The sequence below is a fragment of the Puntigrus tetrazona genome, chromosome 9 (assembly GCF_018831695.1).
Source record: "Puntigrus tetrazona isolate hp1 chromosome 9, ASM1883169v1, whole genome shotgun sequence".
Classification (NCBI taxonomy): Eukaryota; Metazoa; Chordata; class Actinopteri; order Cypriniformes; family Cyprinidae; genus Puntigrus; species Puntigrus tetrazona.
This window is the reverse complement of record NC_056707.1, coordinates 22987979-23005837: the sequence shown is the minus strand read 5'-3', so window position 1 is coordinate 23005837 and position 17859 is coordinate 22987979. Positions and strand designations below refer to the sequence as shown.

Here is a 17859-nt window from a genome sequence, read left to right as displayed (position 1 = left end):
TACCGCGATGTCTTGTTTTTATTTCGGAGCGCATTCTTTCACCGAATGGATTTACATAATGCAATCAGGAAACCAGGCTCCAATAATACCAGTAAAAACATTTTAGCGATTTAATGCCATATTTTCTATTAAGATCACTTACATAGGTGAGGTCATTTTTCTGCTCTCATATGACATCATACTTTTCTGTTCTTTGATCCCAATTTTAGATTTATTGTACACTGTCATAACTTGTAGTGCATGCGCTCTTTCATACGAAAAACAGAAAAAGTTGGAGCGATGGAACAGGGCTTGCTTTTTTGCTCTCAAACTGAACATGTATACCCACAATACACAATATACCCTCTTATACATCAAAGTATTATTATGAAAATAATAATTATTGCTGATATGCTACGTTTATTTGAAAAAGAGACATTACCAAAAACCAAAACATTACCCAAAATAGGACCACTTTTAACTGAATTGCTTAGAATATCCATACTGATAAGCATCGACAAAGTCATTCATAGCGTTTGTCTAAATATCCGTCTAATTTCTTTAAAGTTAATTAAGTCCTTACTAGGTTTCCACTCAAAATCTGCAAAAAAAAGTTTACAGGCAAATCGATGCTCATGCGTTCACCATCAGGGCTTTTCTACAGAATCATCCTGTAGTTCATCCTCTGCATTTTGCTCGACATTAAATGCTTTTTTTAATCAGCAGGACAGGAGTCAGAATATGAGATGTTGTTAAACTTCATTTCAGTAGGCAGTCAGGGTCCGTGTTAATGTGACCGCTGTAGGAGTTCCTGTCACATTGTGAAGGGGCTAATGGTCTTTGTGGTGGGGAACGCTGAGCTTTTCTCATCGTTTTACACTGTAATTCTGTGGTGTGCTCTTGGGCGACGGGGACTTTTTGTAAATCTATTACATGGCAAGCAGCAGAGCACCACAAGTACTGTTCTATGAAAAGCTGGTGGAGATGAATTGTTTGTGGGGAGAGCAGGGCCGGGATGCTCAGATGTCCCACAGTGTGTTTAAAGCCTGTGGTTTATTGTCACAAGCATCAGTTCCCGTCAGTTTGCCTGGAGCACAGGACTCTGAGAATATATTTTAAATGTACATCTTTGTGCTGAATATACCTGCCCTACATTACAAGATAATAGAGGTCTTTTCAGATTTTCCTGGAAATTTAGGATTTTTTTATATACACTTTTTGCTTATTGAAAATTCTAATGGAAAACATTGTGAAAAATATTTTATATATATATTTAAATGCATTTATATTTATAAATATTTCAATATTTTTAATATTTCAAATGAATACATTCTATTTTATATATATAATATAATGAATGCATTCTATTATGTGTGTGTGTGTGTGTGTGTGTGTGTGTGTGTGTGTATGAATATATTTTATATATTTAAATGCATTTATAAATATTTCAATATTTTTAATATTTAAAAAAAGTTAATTACTGAAGGATCATGAGACACTGAAGACTGGAATGATGCTGAAAATTCGGCTTTGTGTCACAGGAATAAATGACAATTTAAATGATATTTAAATATAAACTAGTTATTTATACTGTAATAATATTTCACACTATTGCTGTTTCGCTGTATTTTTAATTAAACAATGCATAAGAAACTTAAAAAAAAAAAAAAAAAAAACTTCAAGCAAAGCTTTGAAACAGTAATGTAGATTTAAAAAAAAAAATCTAAAGTCATAAATATCATATTAATACAAATATCATAAGTTGGGCGTGTGTGTTACTTGGGCCACTTGTATTAATAAGGTAATTTAGTTTCTTTTTTAATTAATTTACATAAGTATTGAGAGAAGCAACAAAAAATAATGATGCAGAATATATTTTAGTATTTATTAAAAAAAAAATACCATGGCACATGAGTCTAGTATCGTTTAGTTCTCTATTATCTGATTGTATGGCATTGTTGTGGTGAAGGCCTGATGGAGCCATGTGTGTTGAGCACTGCCCCCTCTGTCCAGGCGAGGGCAACAGGGAGGAGAGCAGCTTACAGTAGTCACGACAGGGATTAGCAGCTCATTTACAAGAGACAAGGGTCAGATGTCTGTCCAAATATACAGGGGCACGTTAAATCCAGCGGATTGACCAGCGCAAACAAAAACATCTCCCTGATCGCTAAGCGGCAGTCAAATAAACAACCACCAGTGCAGCTAATTCAAGTCCAGCGCTGCTGAATTGACTCTTCGGTCATAACGCAGAAAATATACAAACATTGTAACTTATGTCACAAAGCAGCATGTTTGAATATGCAGAAATTTGGCACCTTGGGAAGTGATAATAAACCGAGTGCAAGTGTGAAAGGAGACGCAAGAGCCCATGTTTAGCGTCTCACAGGTTCATCGAAGAATCCTCAAAAAAAGAGAGGCGATGGTTTCAGCATTGATGATAATAAGCAATATTTTGATTCCTGTACGATCATGCGGCAATGAAGATGGCTTTACCATCTCAGGAATACGTTACATCTTCAAATATATTTAAACAAAAAACACTTTGAATAGTAAAAATATTTCACATTTTGAATATTTTGCTGTATTTTTAATCAAGAAACTGATTACCAACCCTAAATTTATGAATGATGGTGTAAATATTTAATTGAACTGCTGTTTTTAAATAGGGAGAATGAGAGAATTGGCCATAACATGGGACTCCTCGTGTTTGGAGATGATGAGAGAGGCGATATTTAGCAATATTTAAATATTTTTACTGTATTTCTAATTGAAAAAAATAGCTTTGGTGAGCAGAAGAGACTTCTTCCAATAACATAAAAATATTACCAACCGTAATTTGTGAATGAAAATGTATATAATATGTAATGAAACTTGTTTTAAAGTCAAAAGACGTAATTTTTACATTTAAGAAAAGAATGTAGTAAAATTAGATTTTTAGAGTGCAGGGAATTGGCCGAAACATTTGCTAAGAAGCAATCAAATAAACAACCATTAGAGCGACTAATTCCTGTCCATCCTTGTTGAATTGACTCTTCAGGTCAACTAGCAGAACATCTGTAAACAATGTCCCGAAGCGGCATGTTTGAATATTCATAAATCTGGCACCCCGGGAAGTGTGGCATGGTTAAACTAATAAACCCAGAGCTAGTGTAAAAAGAGACGCGAGAGACAATATTTACCGTCTCGCGGATCGACTTGAGGTGACGTGATCCCCAGGAATGCGTTCACATACTCGTCTCCGCGGGAATCGGCTTGAGACGAGTGTCAGTGAAACGTTTAGAGACTGTCAGTAGAACTGTCGACCAGGTCGCTGAACCCCCGTGACCTTTGCCCTCCGGCTCGGGGTCAGGTAAACCCGGCGCGGTCTACGCATTTGATTTAAGACTCTGAACTCTTTCCCAATTGGGTTTCTACACGCCATCCATTCCCACAATAAACCCGTCTTGGAGAACGCAAGCCCGAAGCATCAGACAATTTGGTCTGCGGTCACACAATTCGACGTTGTTCTCTCTCTAGCTATCTTTCTCCTTTTTTTCCCCCTCATGCCTCTGCTCATCCTCATTTGAGGTGGCTCGGTCTGTCATTACGGTCTGCTATATTAGAGAAGGGCTTCCTTCAGAGCGTCGCTTGCCACTTCTCTGCAGTTTTTAATTGTGGCTCTGAGGTGGTGGATGAAGGCAGCTGCATCTCGGAGCCAAATTACAGATCAGCCTTACAGGGCCGGAGTGATACGACACAAGCCGTAAGACCTGCGCTTTACCCTGTGGGTGTGGACGAGTGTTCCTCCTCAAATTTAGACTGTAAATCGTACGTACATATTTGAAACTCTGACTGGATGAGCCACATTCAAAGCTGCTGTATAATAGCCCATAAGCCAGCACCTGTGCTTTCTATATTTAAGCCAAAAGGTCATACATCACTTTAGTTAGTCTGTCATATTTCTGAGTAAATTGTTGTTGTTGTTGTTTTTATGAGGGTGGAAAAAAAAGTAGTGGAGGGCTTGGTTTTATTCATTGAGGACTGACTGGAAAGTTTGGAAAAGGGATTTGTGATGAGACTGAAAAAGTATGATTTTAACCAAATATTAGCAAGAAACACACACACACACACACACACATATATGTACTAGTGCTGTCAAACAATTAATTGCATACAAAATAATACATAAATGTGTTTGTACTGTGTATATTTATTACTTATATTTATTATATTTATGTATAAAGACACATACAGTATATATCTATAAATGTATATACGTTTAAATATTTCTATTTTATTATATTATATATTTATAATATAATATATATATTTATATTTTATTATAAATATTTCTACTTTATATTACATATAAATATATTTAATACATAAAAATATGTACATGTTTGTGTTTGTATTTACATATACATAATATACGAATTATAAAAAGCTTTTTGGATGTAATTAATCACAATTAATGGTTTGAAAGATTTTGTAAGGTAACTACCATTATACTTATAAAATAAAATCATGAATTCTGAAGGATAATATAACGTTTATGATACCTAATGCTTTTGATAAATTGAAAAGTTTAACCATACATTCATATATTTTTTTATATATCATTGTATTTAAATGAACACAATGTATTCTAAAGGCCTAAACATCTATTAAGAAATAAGTAGCTTGATTCCATGTTTCAGTCAGACTTTATTTTAAGATCCACTTCTGCTCTTAACAAATCTTTAACTGACTTTTACATCAATAAACTACTAAGTTGCTGCTTACTAATTGTTTTTTAGGTAGTTGTTATGTCTAGGGATGTAGAAAATGGTCTGGCAAAATATGTGCTTAGTAAGTACTAATAAACATCTAAAATGTTATTAATAGGCATGTTAATAAACAACTAGTTAATATTGCGAAATGGTTCAGTATTCACCATGTCTCAAAAAAAAATTTATATAAAGAATGCTGTTCCTATTTATATCATTTTAATTAATGTAAGCAGAAAACATCAGAAAACACAAAATGAATACCCATTGAGGTCCAAGCAAAACGTACAAGAAAATCAAAAATTCTGACATAGTTTACTCTCAAATCATTCTAAACATGCATTTTAAGTGCATTTAAAAGAAAGTCGTACAGGTTTGGGACAACGTGTAGTAAGTAAATATCCCTTTAACAACGTGAACTATATTCGAGCAATAAGTCATTCGAGGACATGCGCTAAACAATTTTTTTTCGAAGTGCTCCGTAACCTCTCGCGGCTTATTGTTTTATTTGATCATCTGTCCCGCCGTTTGATAATATTTTGTCTGAAGACGAGGATGTTGATGGCACTCGCAATGTGCCGAGTTTGTTTCATGCTCAAATATTTCCAGACACCGCACGCCTGTCCTCCCGGTGGACTGTCGTCTTCAGTCTCGCGCGTGCTGTGTTTTGAGAGCTGTGTGCTGTTTGCTTGTCTTTGCCGTGTTTAGTCTAAAACCGGTGCCCACCCCGGCAGCCTACAGGGAAGACATATCTGTGTACTGACCCTTCACGGCATGCCCCGCGCTGCACTGCAGGTGCTGCCGTCCTGAGAGGAAGCGAACGCGGGCCGAAAGCTGCGGCTTTACACCGTTCCTATTTCCCGCTTGATCGTTTCCAAAGCTGACATAAAGCACCTCAGTGTTTGATTCTGCTTTGCATGTGAAGACAAGACTGTCATAAATGTTTACCATCACAGAAAAGAGAGCAAGGAAAGGTGGCTCTCGAGGGCCACGCCATATTTTTCTCATTAGGGACTCACACAACTTTTTAAGAGCGCGCACAAACACAACCCACATCAATTTATGCCTGTTGTGTTAGTCCAAATTACACAGGTGACCTATCCCCTTCCGGCTGTATGAGATCAAAACATGGAGCGGGACGGGAGGGAATCTACCCCCTCGGAGCAAGTTTAATTTCAGCCCCCTTCAAATCGTTCGCACCGCAATTCCCCGCGGCTGCGCTAACCGTGTAAAGGGACTGTATGTTTTATCCCGCTGCCTTCACATGAGGAAATCATTAACATCTCCGTGCATCTCTGCTCTCTAATCTCCCTGAACCCGGAGTTTCATCCACCAACAACACAACAACAAAAATACAGAGAATTATGCATTTATCTCAAATAGATAATTAGTGGTGTTTGCTGAGGTAAGTGTCACTATTGCTATTGCGTACGGTCAGTTATTTGAATAAACCCCTTAACGTAACTAGTCCTATGGAGCGTTTTCGCTTTGAGACGTTCTATAGATTACGCCTGTCGTTTACACTACTCCAGCATTTTTCGAGGTCGGGAGACTTTTGTACATGCTACAGACACTGTTTTAGTTTTCAAACTCTGGGGATGTGTTTCAGCGTGAACGAACCAAAACTGAGACCGAAAACGATGGCGTGTGGCTGCTTACATTCTCTCTGTAAACAAGAACATCATGCTCATTGTTGTTGTCAAAGAAGTGTATAGGTAGATTCCCCATTCGATCGCTCTAAACACGTAGATGTATGACGTTTTCATTAATAGAATCTATCTGTACATATCTATTGTTGTACCCATAGATATATATATATACCTAGATGTCTCATTAGAGGCTGGTTTTATGGGCCACGATACGTAAGCCGTCCGCCATATTGTAGAGGTCTGATTTGACATCATTCACCATAGTAATCAATGAATATTTGAAAGAAGCCACAATCGAATATTCACCATACTGTAGGTTACAGATTGTGGTCATAGTGAGGTTTTAGGATGAGGGATCATTTCGATTGCCTGATTGAGAAACACTCAGCGGTTTGAAAACGCCTAGAAATTGAGAAACGCCCACTTTTGCTCTGCAGAGACCTCGTCTAATGAGGCGTCTAGTATGTCCATGGTTGTACCTGCATGAATGGGTAATACACCCCATTATTTTTTTTTATTGTTAATTTACTCACTCTCAGTTCATCAAAGATGTAGGTGATTTATATCTCAGTACAACAGTAAAGAAGATTTTTAGCCGAAACCTTGTCCATGGTGATTCACAAAATTTACGTCACCGGCTACTGTACCTTTGAGAGTAAAAATAAATCCCTGTGATTCATGACGATACACAGGTCTTATGAAGCAAAACAATTGGTCTGTGCAAGAAACTAAACATTATTTAGTTACAGTATTACCTGTAATCCACAGCCTGCAGGCAAACAGTCTCCTTTTACTGTATCGGATATCTTTATCTATTAGAGCTCTTTAAAAAACATCGCTTTTCATTTTGACGGCTGCAGCTGCTTCTTTTGTAAGGCAAGATGCTAATATTGCTACACGCATGACAAATATACTTGAATGTAAGATATTACAATGCAGAATTGCAAACAGAAACCTCTCTTGTTTTGAATATCATGTATTACATGCCATAGTTACCAGCAGAGGGCTTTAATTCCTGAGATGGCTGGGCTGCAAAAAAAACAAGTCCATTCGGTTTGTATATATAGCTATCTTTCTATCAACTATAAGTATATATGTGAGTCTATGTGTATGCGTGTCTTTTTGTCGTAACCAGGCATGACTGGGAAAACCAAAAAATGCCGTTTTGTGGGTTAATTTGTCGTCCACACTTAAAGTGAAAATACTGCACAATGCGATGGGATTTGACAGTTTTGTATCATGCGGTGTCATGCTACAAAGGCTCCACCCGCATTGGAAGTCTTACTAGTACACATGCTCCACTTAGATAAATATTAGATATCAAATATGTTGTGATCATCGAACTGCAGAGAATTTTCCATTTCAGCGTAGCTAGCCAAATTTCTTTCTTTTAACTAGCACAGTGCTTGGCTGTAAGACATGGTGTATCGGCGGTTTGCATCATAATGAGAGAATAACAGCTCCTCACCTCAGGAGCCTGGTGTGACCTTACTTCTAATGAAGAGGAAAGTGGTCTGGTGTGTGAGTGTGTGTGAGACGGGATCAGATTACCGCAGCCGATGTGTGATCTATGGCACCTTAGTTAACCACTGAACATTAGTGCAAGTTGCCTGATCCAGTTAAGGTGATGAATTTCTGATCTTTCAGCCCTTGAAAGTTGTGCATAAGGTCATTGTTTACGTTATACTTCACAGCTGTTCTTGTCCTACTCTTTGAATGAAGGCCTGAGACCAAATAGAGATGCTGGTGAATCAGAATCCAGAATTATGCAAAACCACTGATGAACTCTGAGTAAGAGCCACATCAGTCCGGAGGTAATTTCCATAGCCTGTTCTGCATGTGCACGGCATACCAGCTTTTACAGCCACTTTAGTGTTTTAAGCCATTTTCTTGTCCAGTTTGATTCTGCCTCCGAGAGCAGCGGAAATCTCCCCAGCGGTGGAAAGACTGGAGGAATTTTAGAGAGGACGGGGGGAGTGATTGTGGCTGGGAAGTGTTTTTGGTGCTTCCCAGGGTGAAGGGAGAGGTGGTTTTGCTGGCAGTGGAAGACTGAAAGTCTGTTCCCTCTCACAGGTAATGAAGGATAATAATAATAAGCATAATTTGTAGTGCTTTTTTTCAAAGCTTGTGGTCTTTTCCCAGTGAAATTAGTACGGGCGCATTCATTCAGAAATGAACATGAATGAAAACTACAAAAATGGTGTTATTTAGCTGGACACCCCTTTGCTGAAAGTTTAAAATAGCATAGAATCTGTTTTGAGGTTATTGTTTATGCTTTATGAACTTTGATTGTTGTTTGAGTGTTGCTGCACGGTTGCTAGGGTGGTTGTTAGACAGACTGCCACTTAGCTGGTAGTTGAAAACATGGTTCGCATTTAGGGTCTTTTAAAATTTCAGTATATATGAATCATCCATTAAAGCCTTTGATAATGTAAATCGCCACTTAAGTAGTTGGAGATCAACCAGGGTCTTAACTAAAGTCATTAGTCAATTAGTTGCTTTATTATACAATTATACAATGTGGTCTTTGAAAGTTTCAAATTTAAATAGTTGGGAATTGCCTGTTGAGGTCTTTGACGATTTCAGATTTAAATTGTTAGTTAAGAATTTATTTAGCGATTAATGATTTAGGGTCCTTAAAACGTTCAATAGTTAGTTAGGAATCATCCAATAGGATTTTCAAAAATGTCAATAGTTGTTATTTAGTTAGTGAAGAATCTTTCATTAGGGTTTTTAAAATTGTACTTAATCAGTTAGGAATCATCCATTACGGCTCTCTTGAAATTTCGACATGTCTCTGGATGTCCTGATCTTACCTCCCACTACTATTTTCTCTTCCTCCTTTTTTTTTATGTGACGGTCTGGAGCGTTTCAGAACTGTTCCTTTCCACCTGGCTTTTTGAATTGTTTATCCTAAATGTAAATATCTCCACCTGTCGTTCCCAGACGAAACGCTCTCAGTGTATAGCACTCCACCTGTGACGAGACACCTGCCCTATAGACGCTTTATCCCAGAACGCATGTCCGTAACACTGTCTGAATCTACTGTCCTTCAAGCATGTCCTGATTTGATCTGCTGGTCGGTGATTCAGCGCAGACGTTTGTATGCGATCTAAGGCCAAACATGTGCTGGACTGCCACGTCATCCACACTAGAGCACGGATGCTGTCCTGCGGGTTCGTACATTGTACACGTGGAGCTGTTTTAGGGCAAGAAGGCCAGAATCAGCCTCAGATGAGTGCTATTTGATCACTCATCTCGATTCTGATTATTGTCATCCAGAGAGCCTTAAAAACAGCATTCGAGGTCCCTCACTAGAGTATCATTTTCTATATACTAGCTACAAACTTTTCTTCGCCGCACATAATGTTATGAAATATTAAAGCAACAAGCCACTCAATCCATGGGTAGTTAAAAAAAAATGATATTTCATTTTGTGGACTGAAAACATCTTTCAAAATATTTTATATTCCACAGAAGAAAGAATTATACAAGAACTGACTGAATATTTTGCCTCCAGCTTTAAGTTTAATAGTAGGAATAACAATCTTCCACTAAGAATGCTAATATAATTCATTAGGCCCACTGTAGACCGTTTATAGTGTAGCTTAGCACATTAATATCAATGCGAGGCCACAGGTGTGTTGTATTTATTAGCATTTTACAAGTTTTTTGCAAGGCTCGCCAAATAAGAAGTTCGACTGAAGTTAGTTTTTTTTTTTAAACCTGTCATTTAGTTGCTTATGTTTCCTCTATAGTTTATTATTAACACAGAAGGTAAGAGTAAGCCACTAGGGTGGTAACCTACAAATCTGATTCTAGGTTCAGCAGAAGGAAATGTGTGACCAGTCGGGGCCCACCCCCACAGCGTAATGTAACCTTGGCATTAGCTTGAACATGAAATCCTTTCTGCGGCGCATGCAGCGTAAACCTTTACTTTATCCGTTTTACTGCAAATTAAAATTTTGTTGCTTTTTCCGTCTGATTTTACGGGAAACATCTGGGGTTCGCACCGCTTCGTAACTGTGGCCCGAGGCATTTTGGCTCAGAAGGAAGGCGGGAATAATGAGACATTATCAAAGACGCTGCTGAAGGATACGCACTCTCCCTCAACACACAAGCTTTATTACTATTACTAATATTATTATTTTTACCCATGTGCCTGTCGCGTCACTTAGGTTGTCTAATAATGATGGGATATCCGAATCGGTTTTATTTCGCGAATCGGTTCTTTCGAATCGCCAAACGATTCAGTGATTCTTTTACGTCTGTGACGTTAGGTCTGTTTATGCTGGTTTTTCGAGCCCGCGACTTCAAACCACTGGTCACGACTTTGTAGCGTTCCAGGCAAGTCACGCCAAACTGCCTAAATAGTAGCTAGATGTAAAGTGGCGGACAGCACGGGTATTATGCTCGTTTACAATAGTTTCTATCGCCAAATGTGCTTCCTTGGTTTGTTTGAGGGAAACGGAGGAGGAAAAGTGGCGCACAAGGCAAGGTTAGCTGGTATGCTTTTATTTTTTTTAGCGTACCACTAACATAAACGCCGCGTCCTTAGGCGCCGCCATTGTTGTTTCGCGGGCTTATGTGACGTCAGAGCTCGGAACCGGGAGGACGTCGATCCAGTAGAAGTTCACGGGCGGGAAGTCACGGGTTGGACTGGCGTTCCCGTGTACTTTCACGGGTAGAAGGTTGTAAAAACACGGGTCACGGGTTGTCTGGAGCTTTGCATATTCATTTGCTCTACAATTGACATATTAGGGCTTTTTTTTAACCACATGTAGTTATTCTTTCATGTTTCTATATAAAATGTTATGACTAGACCAAACCTAAGTGTTTATTTATTGCAGTTTCGTAGCCTACCTGATTTTGTGTGTGTTTGTTTGTCATCGACTAACATAGTATTTGCATTATTTCATTAAATGATGTTTATTTAAACCAACACGTTTCGAATATTTACGTATTTATATATTATTATATATTATTTATATATTTTCTTGGTTCCCTCCAGCTTTATTGGTTCAATCACGCTTTCGGCTCCTTAAGATTTGAACATGTTCAAAGGTGCCGACAGACTCAGCTGACTCGAAACGTACTTAATGATTCAGTCCGATTCGTTATAGGCCAATGTGAATGAATCTCTTGAGTAGCGTTGGTGAAACGTTGCTTCTGTGAACAAGTAAAACCGCTTCATTAAAAAGGTCATAGTCTAAATCCGACTCGGACATCACTATTTGAGACGCATTCTCCCTTAAACACATCAAGCACATATTTTATATCACGCATTTAAACGATTGTGCGTCGCAGATTTTCAGTCATGGTCCATGTAAAATCGTTGTGCTTCTGTTTTCATATTTTTTTTGTTGAGACATGGGACATTGACAGACTAGACGTGCGAACCCGTTATACTTTATCAAAGCCCAAAGTGCTCTTGCACTCCACACATGAGCCAGATGGGCGTATTTCCCGCGTCGAGTCTCGACGTAATGCAGCTCTCGAGACTCCCGCGTTCGGATCGTTTCCGCTGCGGTTGCAAAGATTTGCGCAGGTGCACAAGAGAAAGAGTAAGCGAGTGGTGTGTATCTAACGGGCCGCTCCTCACTCTTCACCACAGTTTTTTTTCCTTTGGGTTTCCCCGTCACTACAAGTGAATATTCGAGATCTTTCATTTTTAAACCGGGGCTGTTTTCTGTCTAAATATCTATATATATTCGGCTCAGTGGAATGCAGCCAGTTTTGTCTTTGAGGAAAATGGCGCCTTTTCTATTGAACGTTTTTGAAGTAATTTTTTTTTACGTTTTGTAAGGGTTAACACGGTTGAACTGCCCTGAGATGACAAAAAAAAAATGTTGACTTGGCCTATAACGTAATCTTTTCTTATGATTTGGTTTCAAAATAAGCATTGAAACAATTATGTTTTAAAACGTCGACTCTTAAAAATAGCCATTTTTGCGAAATCAAAATAAGTGTGGCATAACGAGCATGCAGGAAGTAATTTGATTGTCATGTGACAAGAAAACCATAACACGGAAAGAGGACCTTTTGTAGGCTGCCACCACATCATTAGTCATAAAATCCCCCTTTTTATTGAAAATGGTATTCAGAAATGTACAAAACCAACATAAACGCTGTTCTAAAGTAACTATTTTTACTTAATAAAACTTTTATGTGGCCTACACAGACGTGAAGTTCAATTGTTGACTTCAATTCTTATTTAATGTCCTAAAATCAAATAAATTGATCAAATCAAATAAAATAATAAACACAACCTTTTAAATTGCGATTAAGTGCCATAAAAGTGGAAATAAACATTTTTTTTTTGCTTTTAGAACGTTGTGATTTAACGCCGTCAGATGTTTTCAAAAGCAGAGTTAAATTATTCTTGAACAGGCCCACAGAACAACGGGGCCTTTATCAAACATTAATGCCTCAACGGTGGAGTCGTTTCTTTTAGATTTCTATCAAGCTAAGCCTGGGAAAATGAGATGTAAACAATTAAATGCTTTGCGAGCGTTGGTGTAGATTTAAAGGAGAAATGAAAAGGTCTGGTAGGGGTCCGGTATTTAAATGCGGTGGTTATCTGCGGTTGTTAAAGCAGTTGCCTCCAGCCGTCTGGATTCAGTGATTTCTTCTTATTAAAGCGGACAAGCTTTTTTTTTTTTTTTTTTTTTTTTTATAAGCTTAGGGGGTAAAACTGGCTGGACTTTCTCTTCGGCTAATGAACCTGCGCTGTTTTATAACAGTTTCTTTTTGTACCAAAATAAGGGGAAAATCTGAATGTTCTTTACTGTAGTGAAAGCTGGCATATTTGGGGGTGATGATGTGGACAAATCAGAGTGTTGAGCCTACGTGTTCAAAAATACGTTTTAATAAATAAGAAAAATGTACAATGGACGCGAATCGAAAAATGTTGCATAGGAAAAATCAAATGTATGCATTCATCCATGCAGCGTACTTCAAGAAAGTATTGCTCTAAATTGCATTGGTCCCTTTAAAAAAGCTGACAATACTCACAGGTAGCCTATGTACAATACTTTTTGTTCATATATATATATATATATATATATATATATATATATATATATATATATATATATATATATATATATACATATATATATATATATATATATATATATAAAACTATTCTGTTTAGAGACAAACACACAATATAGTTTCCATACAGATAACAGATGGCCTTCCTGTACTATCACCATGGCGACATTTAAGAATAACTTGTGAAAAAGATTAAATGTATTTGACGACAGGAGACGCCATCTACGTTTCCTCTAAGTATATAAAAAGGTCCTTTCGCTGTGTCCTTCGTGAGGATGCTCAAGCCTGCAGTTGTATCTACTGAATGTCCTTTGGCCGCGTCATTGAGGTTTAGAGGTTCATCAATAAATCCTTTGGTGTCTTCAAAATTAGTGGAAGTAAACAGTCTGGGGAAGGAAAGAAAAGCATTACTAAGAAAGGTTCGAAAACCAGCTCCTTGCGATCAAACAGGCCTGAAAGCTCTGTGCCAGATTTTTCTACGAAGGCCTAAAGCTTCGAGGTGTGCCTGTGTCTAAACGCGCAGCTTTGGATTAAAATGCAGAGGAATGGGAAGCTATTAATGATCCCATTATTTAATTCCGAGCGGGAGCGCATGCTCACACAGGAAAAGGCTTGGTTCAAACACGTTACACAGATCCCAGGTGGAATTACGTCACTGGAAAATAACTGTTTTAGGAGGTCACTCGGTTCGAAATGCGAAGCCGTACACCTGCCTTTCTTCCGACTCCTCAGTAGCACATATCACTTCATGCAAATTAAATCACACGAATCAGCTGAAATTCAAAGTAACGTCGTCATCACGAGAACATTTTTTGACAGCTGTCCGTCGTCTTGATTGATGGAGGCCCAATCCAGCGCGTAACAAAACCTCCCGCTTCACCCAGCTAGACCAAATTGCATGAATTATTTCAATTTACCATCATTTTACTTTATTTAATAGCTTACTGGCGACTTAAAATAGGACTGCGTTCGGTATTAAAGACACGCAGGTTCACATAAACAAATAATACCACAGGATATAACTATAGGCCTGCTATATTTTAGCGAATTTAAAAAAAAGCCTACAATTAGAAATGCTCATATTTTAGCCTTAAACGTGTCACTCTTTGGTTTCAGTGGTTAAGGTGCAGTTATTTGACAAACATGGTTTTAGGTGGCAGCGCACCTCCTCACTTACAAATCAAGGTTCCCGTAGAATTAAAAAGAACGTCACTTCCTGCTGCCGTATAGCAGATTCTTTCAAATCAACTGAGGGCTGTTCTTCGACGTACAGGTGCTTTAAAGAACGCCAAGCACTGATCTGACGAACAAGAACATTATTTCCTGGAGTACAGACTGCAGATATTTACTTCAGTGGTTTAGACAACCTTTCGTGTATAAAATCATTCGAGCGCATTTCTTCTCAGTCACGATAACGAGGCTATTTCCCGTTTTTCCGCGTCACGGTGTTTTAGCTAACGGTCACGAACGCGCTTTGCGACCAGTTTTTAAATCTTTTTAGTCGCTGAGGGGAAAACGTTCCGCTGAATATAAACGATCCGCGAGGAGCTTCTCACGGTTGGGTTGTTATTCGTTTCATAAGATCGACGATATAACGCGAATATGTTTATTATTCCTGGATAAAAGTCGGGAACGCTTTGGCCCGGTTTGATATGAACTTAACCGACAAAAAAAATAATAATAGAATCCAGCGTTTGTTTTCTTTGTTAGCTAATTGTAGAAAACATAGGCTAGATTATTGCCATAATGTCTGTGATTTCTCTCTTGTGATCTTACTAGAAATATTGGACTCTGTGGAAAGCCAAGCAGTCAAGGAAAGCGTTCTCAGAGTAATGGTGAGCTTTCATTTCTCGCTTTAAATGCGCGCGACTGTTTACCGTTTTGAGGCTTTTGCGGTTTTATGTTTGTATTTAAAGCACAATGATTGATAATATTGGTGTGTGTTCTAAGTCAAAGTGGCAAATCATGACCTCTAGCATTTCTGTTGTAAACGCTGAGATGCCATTGGTTTATGTCCTTTTAAAAAAAAAAAAAAAAAATCTGTCACAACAGTTTGAATGGAATACCCCTTCATATATATATATAAAATTGTCCTATATACTAAACATAAGACATCCTATAACAAATAATAGTAATAACAATAATAATAATAATAATAATAACAATAAAATAAGACTTCATCTAACATTTAAAATCAACACTCTTTATATATATATATATATATATATATATATATATATATATATATATATATATATATATATATATATATATAAACAATCAAAAATCAAAACTTTTTTTGATCTTGGCCTCAGAAGGATGTAAACAAAACATTCCTTGGAATCGTGGAAGCGGTTCAGGTTATTGCTATAGCACGTATCAAAATAATAAAATAATTCACAAATATGTTCTGGGGGAGGGCGGAAATAATAATAACTGAACGATCTAATCAAATCTAAATGAGATTTTGTGGAGTGTCAAGAGGATACAGCGCCGCGCACTGAACTGTCAGTTGTCCAGAACAGCTGGGGTTTCTCTAAAAGCCTGCTTTTACCCCAGTCCCGATCAGTAAAAGTTATCAGGGAGCTACGAGAACGCCCTGAGCTGAAGTAGCATCTTTCTACCCACCCTTTCGGCATTGTACGGACGAGCGCCTCCGCTAGTGGGACGCGGACATCGACCACGCGCCCTCCATCCTCCACACCGAGAAGGCGTAACTGAGTCTCTCGTGCGCGACGTAGCTGCAGCTCGACATCTTGCTGTCCATCTCGTCGCTCTGCAGCACCTGACAGAGGAAATCAATGTACCTGGAGGCGAGCTTGAGCGTCTGTATCTTGCTGAGTTTATCCGAGGGGAGCGTGGGGATGATTTTGCGCAAAGACGCGAAGGCTTCGTTCAGCGACTGAGTCCGTTGCCTCTCCCTGACGTTCGCCAGGACGCGCTGGTTCTGGAGCTCCTCGAACGACTGAGTGCTGCTGGGGCTCGGCTTTTTGCTCCTTTTATTCACGGAGCTCGGACTGCCGCCGTCCTCGCTCGACTTTTTGCTGTGTCTCCTCTTCCTCCCGAACCTTTTCTGCTGCCTGTCCAACTCCTCCTCGCTGGTCGCCAGGCTGTCCGCTGGGGAGACGGGAGAGCTTGAACTCTCTTCCATTTCTTTTTTGAAGAAACGAGAAGGTCGAGGAGAAAACGCGCTCTCCACCTTCGAATCCGTGGTTTCGCCGTTATATCCGTGCGCTTTTCTGGGGTTTGTTTGTCCTCCCGAAGTCCCGAGACTGCGCCTCCGCTTCCAGAAGTAGAGCTTGGCACGGCTTTCCTCCCGCAGGAAGTTTTTTCCTAATTTTTTTGGGAAACTTTATCCTAGTCTCTGATGCTAAATACTAGTGTGAATGGAGGGGGAGGAAGCGCCGGTCTCTGATTGGCGGACTAATAAACGAGGAGGACCAGTCTAAAGTTACACTGCACCTCTCCACCGACTGCCACTCAAATTATAACCCACTTTTAGATCGATGCTCTCAGCTTTAGACGACATGTCAATCTCAAACTGTAAAAAAAAAAAAAAAAAAAAAAAGACATTTAAATGTAAAAAGAACGTAAAAGCTGCAGTAAAGACGCGGACAAGCAGCTATTATGGTAAAATTATATTAAGAAACGTTGTGGGCTACTTCTAAAATGTTTTTAGATTATCTTAATAATTGTCTCACATTTTTCATACTACAGCTTGTATAGTTCAGTATAAGGTAATATGGTAAAATATAATTTTTTTAATAAGTAAAAAGGAGGAATCACTTTTGAGGAAAGTAATGCTTGCATTTAAATTGTATTTTTATTTTTGGTATCTGGTTTTGTTTGGGTTTTTTTTGTTGCCTTTTTAATTATTTTTCTTAAGAGCGGTCGGGACTAGTTGTCACACTTTAAAAAAAAAATCCTAATTAGTCAAGAAATCATATTTTTTATTAAAAAACTAATTAAATAAAAAATCAAATAATGTATAATTCTAAAATGTTTTAGGAGACAAAATCGAAACACTATAATGTATATTATATTCAACGTGTACATTATGATAAAAAAATGCTGAATTGTTTTTTTTTATAAAAAGGATAGGAATTAGCTTTTTATTTATGAGGTATTTCTTGCATTATACCATTTTTTGTTAGTTTTTTATTTTAAGTGGTTTTGCTGTCAGTTTTATTTCTTTGTTAATTCTTTTTTTTATATATATAATTTGTTGATTCATTTATTTAGCAGTTTATTCATTTGAATCCTTTTCGAATTGCTTTAATAAGACAGATTGGGGCTAGGTGTCGTACTTCTACTTCTACTTGTATTATACTTCTACAGTGAATTTTGCTTCATTTTCCAAAAGAAAAAAAAAATTCTACCATTACTCTACAAAAAATGGGGTCATTTGTCACAATGCAACCTGCCTT

At 38.0% G+C, this 17859-nt stretch overlaps 1 protein-coding gene across 1 annotated transcript; it reads right to left on the bottom strand.

The window, feature by feature from the left end:
* Positions 1–13226: 13226 nt before the first annotated feature.
* On the bottom strand, positions 13227–16923 carry twist2 (twist-related protein 2). The gene is made up of 2 exons (XM_043248296.1): positions 16061–16923; positions 13227–13818 (listed from the first exon to the last, which is right to left on the bottom strand). The coding sequence occupies exon 1, from the start codon at positions 16581–16583 to the stop codon at positions 16092–16094; it is 492 nt and encodes a 163-aa protein (XP_043104231.1). The 5' UTR covers positions 16584–16923; the 3' UTR covers positions 13227–13818; positions 16061–16091.
* Positions 16924–17859: the final 936 nt, after the last annotated feature.

What these genes read in the sequence shown, in the direction of transcription:
- twist2 (XM_043248296.1), bottom strand. Translation starts at nt 16,583, where the DNA reads ATGGAAGAGAGTTCAAGCTCTCCCGTCTCCCCAGCGGACAGCCTGGCG.